Below are 11,981 nucleotides of genomic sequence, written 5' to 3'. Positions count from 1 at the left end.
AAGACTCAAAGACAACGAGTTATAATACATGGGGAGTAACACAAACTCCGAGGAAATATGGGGAATAAGAGAATAGGTGTGGAGTACCAACTCCTTAATACTTCCTATAGTCAAGGGAGACTGAGAATAAATAGGAAGTATGGGGGCAACATCGTCGAGAGGATCAGCAGGAAACGATAGGACAGAGCATTTTGAAGATACAGGTAAGTAAGAATGTAAGAGAAGAGGAGGGAAGAGAGAGAATCCGTGCTTGTTCCCCAGTATTTATTGGAGGTTTTAGGAATGTGGATTGGGAGATCAACGAATATGTAACATGGCATAGGTCTTAACATTGGTTGAATTGACAATGACAAGATCAAAGAGGAGGAGATTAATCCAACCCGCACTTTGCAAATGAATGTACTCTGAGCCAAGGCAGCGTGGCTGTCAAGGCCCAGCCCATGAATTTGCCCATCCTATGCTAGTCCTTTGGACTGTCCTTTTCCATACAATGAACATTAAAAGGTCTGACCATGTGTTTGGTAAATGCATATACAGGATACAATATCAATACATCAACCATACTTTCCAGATGCTAACATGCCTGGTATGCTACACTGAGCGTAAGGGTAAGGGAGTCAGTCTTTTCACTCACCACAAGACTGTCTCCAAGCTGGGTTCCAGTCCTTCACTGAACCCAATCTTCTGAACTGAGTTCAGAATAATCTCTTGAACTGACTTTTAGCCTTTTTTTAAATAGAATTTTCTCTTATGTCACCTCCCCTAAATTTTTACTACTACCAATCACAGTAGACACTTTTTTCCAGGACTGTCCATTCTCAGTTCTCACTACTCTATAGTTCTCACCTTCTCTGGTTAGATTATATCTTCTGAGGTACTTCACACTTCTTTGTTAAGCTTGCCTTTTGTGAGTTACTTGACCTTTTTGTGATTAATTTAACCTTTACAGGTACTTAACACCTTTTTGTAATAGATCTGAAAATACACCTAGCTTAAGGTTCTAGCTTCACTATAAGGTATGTGTTAAGTACATTCATTGTTCAATCAGGAGTTTACAACTTTATCTTTCCCTAAAGTATGTCTAATTAGGGTGGAGTAACGTAAAGTTCCCAAGACATTCCTGGTTCTGTTAGACCAAGTATCTCCATTGTTACAATAAGGAAATAGCTAAATCAAAATCTTCTAAAGTACAGTCTGAGTAGTTTTTAAGATTCACAGCTTTTATCTCCATGTCTAGCACATAGTAAGCATTTAATAAAATTTTTTGATCAATTGATTAAAACAACCTCTACTTGAGATAGGCTTATATTTCTAATGAAAGGTAGAATAATATGTGTCTATATATGTATTTACATAATAATGCATACTGCATACATGTAATATAAATAAAAACCAATATATATGATATGATTAGATAAATACAAGGTAGTTTGGGAGGCAGGACACTAACAGTTTGGGGGGGATCAAAAAAGGCTTCATGCAAGATGTTCTCTGAATCTTTTCCTCTTTTGCACGGTATAAACATCTGGTGAAACCAAATCAGTCCAGTTTGTTGGGGAAATCAGAAGGACTGAGAAGGAGTGTCATTTTCTCACCCCCTACTCTCATCCCCTAGTGCTCAGCATCCTGTGGTCCAGGTATAAAGAAGAGAGTTGTACAATGCAGTGAGAAAGGCCTTCCAGGAAAGCTGATGACTTTCCCAGAGCGCAGATGTCGTCACATCAAGAAACCAAAGATAGACCTGGAGGAAGCCTGTCACCAAGGAAATTGCCCAATAGCCCCTGGGCCTTCACTGGTTGCCCGATGGTATTCTTCCCCTTGGCAACAGGTAGGACACCCTCTTCTAAGTCTATTAGTACTTTATACTTGTAAACATGCTAGTTGGAGGGACATCAGGATGGAACAGGAAGGATAGGGAACTTGACATTGTCAGAAAAATGTTTGAAAGTCAGATATGAACCAACAAGTATTGCCATTTCCATTTTATGGATATAGAACCTGAGGTCCAGAGAGAAGATGAGACTCCCAGAAGGTCAATGGCAGCCAAGACTCAAAGCCTCATCTCCTGACTGCTGGTCTAGAGATCTTTTCACCTCCTCAAACTTTCTCAGGGGAACTAACCCTTCAGCTCATAAGAAGGGACCTTTTGGCATTAGTCAAAGGAGTCCTTCCTTCTATCTCAGACTAATCAGAATTCCTCCCTTAGAAATTCCTCTCACACTGACCATACAGCAGCTTCCTAGGGAGGGCTATATCACATAGTTAGGAATAGCTGGAGGAGGCCTATCGAAGAAAGACTATTCTATTCAATATAAAAAAATGTGCCTACTGAATGGAATTGTAATTAGGTTCTCATGCACCATTAGAAGGATTCTTGGAGATAATAATTCAGCAGTTCTTTTTTTAAATTTTTATTTAATTACTTAATTTAGAATATTTTTCTATGGTTACAAGATTCATTTTCTTTCCCTCCCCTTTCCCCATCCCCCTCCTATAGCACATGTGTCATTGATCCATTGATCAAGACCTATTTCCATATTATTGATATTTGTACTAGGGTGATCGTTTAGAATCTACGTCCCCGATCATATCCCCATCAACCCATGTGATCAAGCAGTTGTTTTTCTTCTGTGTTTCTACTCCCACAGTTCTTCCTCTGGATATGGATAATGTTCCTTCTCATAAGTCCCTCAGAATTGTCCTGGATCATTGCATCGCTGCTAGTAGAGAAGTCCATTACATTCGATTGTACCACAGTGTATCAGTCTCTGTGTACAACGTTCTCCTGGTTCTGCTCCTCTCACTCTGCATCAATTCCTGGAGGTTGTTCCAGTTCACATGGAATTCCTCCAGTTCATTATTCCTTTGGGCAAAATAGTATTCCATCACCAACAGATACCACAATTTGTTCAGCCATTCCCCAATTGAAGGGCATCCCCTCATTTCCCAGTTTTTTGCCATCACAAAGAGCACAGCTATGACTATTTTTGTACGAGTCTTTTTCCTTATTATCTGTATGGGGTATAAACCCAGCAGTGGTATGGCGGGACCAAAGGGCAGGCAGTCTTTTAAAGCCCCTTGGGCATAGTTCCCAATTCCCTTCTAACCGTAAGTTTTACCCCTAACACTTCCGGAATGGTTGCGTAATCCTGCAGTTCTTAACCCACAAGTAGTCTGTGGATACGTTTCAGGTGGTCAGTAACCTTTAATGGGAAAAAATACATGTTTACTTTCACTAGCCTCTAACAGATATTTAGCATTTCTTTTAATTATTTAAAAAAATTTCTTCTGAAAAGGGTCTGTAGTCTTCATCATACTGCCAAAGGAGTCAACAACACACAAAAGATTAAGAACCCCTACTTTATAACCCATCTGCCTCTTTTTATAAATAGACTCTGAGACCTAGGGGGTAGCATTGACTTGCTCCTGGTCACACAGTTGGTAAATGGCAAATCCAGCATTCAAAGCCTGTTCTTTTGACTCCCAGACCAGGGCCAATAGGTGTGTAGAACAGCAGATTGTCTAAGCTGGAAAGGACCTTACTTAACAAATATCTTATTTAACACCTTCATATAAATAAAGAGGAAACCGTCTTAAAGCTGTATCCTGTGGCCCAGGATACAGTTGCATAGCCACTAGCTGGGATTAGGGTCAAAGCATTCAAACTCTATAATTTTCCCACTACATTTTATTGATAATACTTGGCAGTGACAGAGAAAAAACTCTTACCAGGCTAAGACTTGCTCCTAGAAATACCCTGATGGAAAGGATCCATGTGACAAAACTATTCTGAGAAAATGGGCTTGGGATGAATTTGGGCATCATGTTCCCCCACCTCCCCTTGCCTCCACCTCAAGCCTTAGACATTAGAAGGGGGCCTTCTTGGGTATGCCTATGGCTCAGTAGAAGGGGATGCTGTTGTAAATGAGTGTACTGTCTAAGCACCTCATCACCTACTCAGCTTTGGGGCACCCCAACTTTTTCTCAAAGAGAAATCAGGCTGTTGCATGTGCAAGGATTACCTGCAGTTTTTTAATCCCATGTGATTAATTACTAGTTGTGCCTGCAGTTATCTCTGCATTCCTGAGAATAGCTTTGGTGCTGCTTAGCATCTGCGAGTCTTTGGGACGCCCATCCCTCTAGACAACAGACATATTGCATCTGGCCAAGATGTTCAGATTTGATCCTTTCATTTAGGGCTAGAATAGACAGAAGCCATCTAGTCCAACCACCTCATCTTACTGATGGAGAAATTGACTTAGGAGAAAATGACTTGCCTGGGTCACATGATTGACAAGGAATAGGGCTAGGATTTTAATCTAGGTCTTCTGATTCTAGATCCAGTAGTTTTTTAATATAGCAATTTATTCCAGACACTGAATATGATCTGTTGATTCTCTCCTTGAAACAAATGTTGCAACACAAGTTGCTTTTTTAAAGTGTGTGGGTTAGTAGGAGGTGGTGAAGAACAAAACAGGTAGATGTTGACTTTCAAACTGACCAGTGCTCTTTTTCTTATGTCACACAGCTTGTGGAACTGATCACTAATCTTTTAAAAAATATTCTCTCTGTGGAACAAAATTAATAAAAACATGCATAGCTATTATAAAACTTCTCATAGAAATAACATCCTTATTTATCCTCCATCTCTTTCTTCTCCTCAATCATCCATGAGACCATCATTTGAAGAGGACTATAGCTTAATGTTAGGATCGAGAAAGCAATATATACTGGGCACTCTGGGGTATACAAAAATAAATAAGATTTGACATTAGGCGAGTAACTTCCCCTCTTAGTACTCCAGTTTCTTTATAAAATGAAGGGCTTGGACTAGATGATCCCTAAGGTCCTCCCCATTTATATTATAAATTATAAATTTCTATTCTAAAAGCCCTTAAAGCTCCAATAATTTACATTTTACAAGCCTGCCTTCCAGGTCTAAAATGTTATGTTTTATGTTCTAAAGGTCCTACCTACCCTTTCTGACACTTTGTTCTAAGCCCCTGTCCTGTCATGGTTTAATATCTCATATAATGGATCACCCAGAGCCTGAAGGTTTAAGTAAATAATCCATTTAATAAAAACAAATGCAGCTGCCCTCAGGTAAAAAGCAGTTCCCAAGGCAGTTAAAAAGTAGGTCATAAGAAGATAAAAGCAGATAAAAGTCTTGGCAAGGAGGTTAAGAACAATGAACAAGGAAATTCTCTGGAGTCTCCAGAGCTCATTGCCAGCATCTTAGAGCCTTTATATCCTATTTGCCCAAAGGGCTCAAACAGCTAGGTCCCAAATCAGTCCATCTGAGGACAAAGTTAATTTGAACAGCTCACAATAATCCTGTCCAGCACTGAAGGAATTTGGGAAGTTAATTCAAGTCTCTCTGTTACCACCTGTATCGTGGCCCATAACAGTGCCCTTTCAGTTCAAACATTTTCTCTTCTGGGGGCATTTTCAGCTTCGATGTTTTAACTTCTCCAGAAATTTCTTGTGGTCCTCTGCCTCTTCCTCTTCCTTCTCCTCCTCCTTCTCTTCTCGTTCTCCTCCTACTAATCATCCCAAAGACCACCGTCTTAATTGCTGACTCTCCACGTTTTCCCCCTCCTGCAGTGCACAGTGACGTGTGGAGGTGGCCTACAGACCAGAGCAGTGCAGTGTCTCCAGGAAGGTCGGCCCACAGCCAGCTGTCTGGTCCACCAAAAGCCATCAGCTGTCCGAGCCTGTAACACCAACTTTTGCCCCATGCCAACAAAGAGAGGTAGCAAGACCTGCAACTTGAATTTTATATATTTCTCAGAAATATTTGACATGTATCAATATATCCTGGAATTTGACCCATTTAATCCTTTCCTCTTTTTCGTTCATCAGACATTAAGTACATATTGTGCATTTGGAGCCCTGTGCTAGGCAATCTGGGGTGTCAAAAATAACCTAGACCTTACCCCCACCTTCTCAAGATCTTTTAGCAAAATAAATTCAATGCAGACATGACTATTCTAGTATGAAAAATAGAATGGAAGATATTATAGAGATTTAATTGAATTTAAATTCCCTGAGGATGGGATTGTTTTCTTTAGTCAACCAAGTTTTTATTAAGCTCAACAATATCCTTGATTCTCTAGGTACCAACCCTAGCATCTGCCAAATAGTAGGCACTTTAAAATGCTTCTTGAATTAATGTATAAATAAGATTTTATAATAATCATAGGATATCAGGTTTGGGAAGGACCTCAGTTGTCACCGTGGCTAATCTGTATCTGCATGTGAACCCCCTTTTGTGGCATATCAAGAAAGTGGCCTAATAAATGAGAAGGGAGAGGGATGGATATGCCAGGCATGGGGAACAGTATAAGAAAAAAGAAGGGAGAAGGTGGCCCAATGGATAGAGAGCCAGGTTTGGAGGCAAAAGGTCCTGGGTTCAAATCTGGCCTCAGATACTTCCTAGCTATGAGACCCTGGGCAAATAACTTAACCCCAATTGCCCAGCCTTTACCAATCTTCTGCCTTAGAACCAATACTTAGTTTTGATTCCAAGGCAGGAGGTAAATATATTTAAAAAGAGAGAGAGCTCAGAGTGTCTTCCTTAGCATGAAGTGGCACAAAAAGACTAGTGGAATGACAATAATTAACTTATATTTTGTAGTGCCATAAATGTACAGATTGTTGTGTTACCCTGGAGAGTGAGCTCAATACAAAAGCCAGTGTTGATGCACCATAGAGTATATAAAGGGTTGTAAAATGCTGGACGACTGGAAAGGTAAGGAAGGGTCAGCTGATGAAGGGCTTCAAAAGTTGTCAGAGAGATTACAGATCAAAGCGCACCATCGTTCACTTTATTTCCTTTATGAGTCTGTTATTGTATGTGTGATACATGCCTTCTGATATGGCATATAAGGACTGTGGAAATATATATTGCATGAAAGATATATATAGCCTGGTATAGCCTATATCAGACTAATTACCCTCTCAGGGAGGGAAGGAGAGAGAGAATATGAATCGCAAAATGTCAGAAGACAACTGTTAAAAACTGTTTTTACATGTAAGTAAGAAAAAAATAAAAGAAAATTTAAAATAAAAATTTTAAAGTTGTCAGAGACCACAGAAGTTAGGACATAATGTGTCAGGGCTAGAAAGAACACCAGAGCATAGAATGTCACAGCTGGAAGGGACCTTAAACAAGAGAAAGTCTGAGATAAAGTGACTTGATAGAGTAGATGACACTTTTGGGAACTTATAGTATCCAAAGTAGAAGGAATCTGGAATGTCACAGCTGGGAGTGAACTTGGAACATAGAATGGAAGGGACCTTAGTCATCATCTGTTTCAAGGCCACACAGCAAGTTTGTGGCATAGCTGAGATTGTAATCCAATATTTCTGATTATCAATACATTAGGACACAATTGTCTCTCTAGGGAGATGAAAATGATGGGAAACATAGTCAAAATCAGGTCCCAGTGATTACCAGGATAAATTTGGCTCTGGGGCAAATGACTAGAGATTTCTGGCAATCATTTGACTGGGATGTTCTCTTTTTAGATGAGCCACCCTGTGTGGATTTCTTTAGCTGGTGCCATCTGGTTCCACAACATGGCGTCTGCAACCACAAGTTTTACGGCAAACAGTGCTGCAAGTCATGCTCAAGGAAGAACCGGTGATGACGATGACAATAACAACTCCTATTTCTTTAGTGCTATAAGGTTTACAAATGCTTTCCCAAAAACAGCCTCGTGAGGTAGGTAGTACAAGGATTTTATCCCCGTTTCAGAGAAGAAGAATCTGAGACCTGGGGAAAAAGAAGAGAGGTGACTTGGCCCAAGTCACAGACCTGGCAAGTGACATAGCCCAAACCCAAACCCAGGTCATCCGGCTCCAGATCCATTATTCTTACCACTGCCCTGTTCTGCCTCTCAATCTTAGAACAATGCCTGTTGGGGATTTGGGTAGGTTCGAGCTCCCCTTTTACCCACAAAGGAACCAGTGAACACCCTATGCTGGGTCCCTCAGAGTACCTAACAAGCAAGTGGAGCACGGGGCTGCAGGCATGTAGCCACAGCAAAGTGCTTAAAGGACAGAGAATTGTCATGTCGATAAACCATGCCCACTTCAGAGCCCTTGCCAGAAGATGTGATGGATTCCCTCTCAGGAAATCCTGTCAGCCTCAGCTGTCCTTTGGAGCATACTGTTCTATCACACCAAGATATACTGAGTCACTGACAAAAACGGAACTATTTAACCATTTCCACATCTGTCAAAAGGACCTATTGAGTCAACTGAGGAAACTCCTCTCCTTGGAGATTCACCAAGTCACAGATAGAACTGAAAGGAACCATTGAGCTACAGAATCTCAGAGTGGGAATGGATCTCAGCTGTCTCGTAGTTCAACCCCAGCCTTGCTTTCCTCACAAATATTATCCAGTCTTTGCTTAGAAGACCCCCGGTGATGGGGAGTTCACTACCTCTGAAGAAAGCCTCTTCCACTTTGGGTCAGTTCTAAATTGTCAAAAAAAAATTTTTTTTGTCAAGTTTAAATCTGCCTTTACACATCTTCCACTAATTTCTTCCAATTTTATCCTTTGAGGCCAAGGAGAAAATCCCAGTCTCTCTTCCACATCACTATCTTTCAGCCACTCGAAAACAGCAATCGGATATTGTTTTTTCTGCCTCCTCAATTCCTCCAGGTGAGCCTTGGATAGCTTGATCTCTGGGCTCCTCTCCACCTTAGTCATGCTGCTTTGGATGAGCGCTAGCTTGTTCCTATCCTTTCTGATATGTGGTAACCAGTGCTGAAGCCACTATTCCAGAGGTTGTCCCATCCAGGTGGACTCCAGCTCCTTCGTTTTACAGCTGAGGAAACGCCGGCATATAGAAACAAAAGGGCTCATTCAAGATCACACAGCAAGTGGGTGTCAGAGGCTGCAATAAGAACCTTTTCACTTCTCAGCCTGAGACTCGGTCAGAGCCCGACAGGCCCTGGATGCAAGACCTCCACTAACCGGAGCCACGGGAACATCCTGACCATAAAACTGCACAGGGGGCGTATTACGTCTCCTGGGGCTTCTAGAGGGACTGTTGGGGTGGCTTGGGAGCATATCTTCTGCCTGTTCCAAGGCTGGAACATTTTAACAGTCACCTGGGAAGCATTTTCTAAAAACATTCTGGAAACAGGGTATATAAACAATTGGTCAATTAAACTTTGCACTTTGAATAATTTATAAATTACAAGTTCTCACTCCTCCTCACCCCCATGTCATCTCAAGATAGTTCCACATTTGAAACAGTTCATTTAAGTATTTATTAAGCACCTTCTCCATAAGAACCCTAGCTCAGTGCTGAGCAAACCAGCAAGCTAAGTCATGGAATCAGATGTGATTAGTTAAAAGGGACCTCAGAAACCATCTAGTGACTGGGAACTCACTACCTTACAAGGCACAAGGCAGTACTTTCCCATTTCTGAATAGCTCTTATTGTTAGGAATTTTTTATTTGTCTGCTGGGCTAAAATCTGCCTCCCTATAACTTTCATCTATGGTTCCTGGCTATTCCTGACCCATCTCAAATCTTCCAGACTTTACAGCAACCTAGAAGAAATCAGATTCTTCTTTAAATAAAGTTATACTACTTATGCCTTAGAAGGGACTTTGATGATCATCTAGTCCTATTCTATCATTTTATAAAGGATAAAATGAAGCCCATGAATTCAAGAAACTTGATCAAGTTCGAATGGTTAGTAAGTGGCAGCTGGGATTCAGGCTATGGTGTTCCAAGTAAAAATTCAGCACTCTTTCCATTCAGTCCCCTTCCTTAAAGGCTTGCAACCTAATAGGGGACTTCAAATACACAGTACAGTTTTCCTGCATGTAGAATACAATTCTGAGCAATTCAGTCATTTTAGGTCATATTTGACTCTTTGTGATCCCACTTTGGGTTTTCTTGGCAAAGATACTGGAGAGATTTGCCATTTCCTTCTCCACCTCATTTTACAGATGAGGAAACTGGAGGCAAATAGGGTTACATGACTTGCCCAGGGTCAAACAGCTAGTAAGTGTCTGGGGCCAGATTTGAACTCAAGAAGATGAGTCTTTTGGACTCCAGGTCCAGCACTCTATCCAATGAGCCACGTAGTTGCCACTGAGCAATGGGAAAAATAAAAATTTTAAATACGAGAATCCCAGGTTCCATGGAGCTTATACATTCCAGATTATACATTCGATGCAGAATCCTAGAATCCCAGAGCTGTTTAGGACCTCAGAAGAAGCCATTTAGTCCGGAATACATGAATCTCCTCCAAATCTTGCCTGAGGCAGTTAAAAAAATTTTTTTATCTTAAATCAAGCCTATATCTGTCTGTCTCTAACTTCTACCCATTTTTCTTGGTTCTGACTTTTGTGGTCAACCAGAATCAATCTAGTCTCTTTTTCACATAACAGCTCTTCAGATACCAGATATTTGAAGAGAGCTACTATGTCCTCCCTGGTCTTTTATTCTCCAGATTAAATATCTCCAGTTACTTCATGTTCATGTAACGTGGTCTTAAACTCCCTATTTCAAGTCAAATTCCATTTACTTAACAGTATACTTGCTCTGCAAGTACTTACATTTAAATAAATGATGAACTATTCCAATTTTGTTACATTCCTCCCTACCACTTTACAAGACCCTATCATCTACGCTCAGGCTTCCACAGGTCCAGATTCATTTGTAAAGGAGCCTGTCTGATACTAAAGTCAATTTCAATTAATTCAACAAACATTTAGTAAATAATTTTTTATGCAGAGGACTGAGTTTGGTGTTTAAGGTAATATAAATTTTAGATCAATATATATATATTTGCCATGGGCTGGGACTCAAGCCTGTCCATACCTTTGTAAGTGGTTTCATGTGTCTCTGTGGCCTAGAAATCCATTCCTTGGTGGCTAAACCCACTACTGATGAGCCTTCAGAACTAAGCTAGAGAGTCTGTCATTAGCCATTATTTGATGCCTTTCCAGCTTTGTGGTACCTCCCAGGGATTACCAATCCAAACTGGCAAGTTGGCAAGGGGAGGTATCACCTTCTCCTTAGGAAGAGACATCTATGGTGGAGGAGGCCTTGGTGGAGAGGCTATCATCCTTAAAATAGTTTTTCAGTTGGAAGCACACCAGCCTATTTGCCCAAACCCATAAAGCAGCAGGCCTGTGTCCATCTATAATTTTTGGAGGTTTTGTTCAAAGGATGTGTGTTTATGTTGTTTCATTTCATCCCACAACTTTTTTTTCTTGTTTTATGAATGTTGCCCCAGTTCTCTGCCGCTGAGGCATCAGTTCAAATAAAGATTGGCTAGTTCAGTATAGCCAACTAGACAGTGGTCAGTTAAAATGAATGGTTCCCTTTGTAACTCTCCAAATGGGGACTGGGTTTTTTTTTAATATTATCCAAGACATGATAATTATCTCCTTAGCTTGATTTGAAGTATAAATGGTTGTATTATTTAAAAACAAAAACAATGCACATTGGATTCCCCCCTCCCATCCCCAGGAAAATTGTTTTCATAATGACTATTTTATAACTTGATGTAAAGAATAATTTATTAACTCATAACCTGTCCTCTGTTTGCACTTGCTCCCTAAAGTGGGTGATGTTCATTAGAAAGAGATATGTTGAATAAAACTATGTTATGGAATTTTTAAAAATCAACATATAGGCATGGTATTTAATTCTTCTGTAAGTTTAACAATAAAGGACTCTGTTTCCTTATATTTGAATCTTGTTAAAGTTATTTGAATCACTGAACTAACCTTGAATGTCAAGGACAAAGGAAAAGGTCAGTGTTGACTACAAGCTCAGCAGGTTTAAAAAAGCAGTCCTGAGGTTGTGAAGAGAGTCTCTGACTAGACACAAAGAGCTTTTGTTTAAGGCTGATATATTCCATTACCTGGTAGCATGGCACGGCTCTACTTGGCCCTAATTTCTTCTCCTGTTATATGAGGGTTGGAATAGAAAATCTCTAAG

General features: G+C 40.4%; 1 protein-coding gene across 2 annotated transcripts in view; it reads left to right on the top strand.

The window, feature by feature from the left end:
- Positions 1–11,728, top strand: part of ADAMTS18 (ADAM metallopeptidase with thrombospondin type 1 motif 18) — a 205,783-nt gene extending 194,055 nt beyond the window's left edge. The window contains exons 20-22 of one of the 2 annotated variants that reach the window (XM_007477046.3): positions 1,616–1,828; positions 5,605–5,752; positions 7,531–11,728. In XM_007477046.3, the coding sequence (XP_007477108.3) occupies positions 1,616–1,828; positions 5,605–5,752; positions 7,531–7,649 (480 nt within the window). In that variant the 3' untranslated portion in view covers positions 7,650–11,728. The other variant, XM_056796391.1, reaches the window with a different exon arrangement.
- The last annotated feature ends 253 nt before the right edge of the window (positions 11,729–11,981 follow it).

This window comes from Monodelphis domestica, chromosome 1 (genome assembly GCF_027887165.1).
Source record: "Monodelphis domestica isolate mMonDom1 chromosome 1, mMonDom1.pri, whole genome shotgun sequence".
Classification (NCBI taxonomy): Eukaryota; Metazoa; Chordata; class Mammalia; order Didelphimorphia; family Didelphidae; genus Monodelphis; species Monodelphis domestica.
Note: the sequence above shows the minus strand (reverse complement) of the source record. Positions and strands in the feature narration are given on the sequence as shown.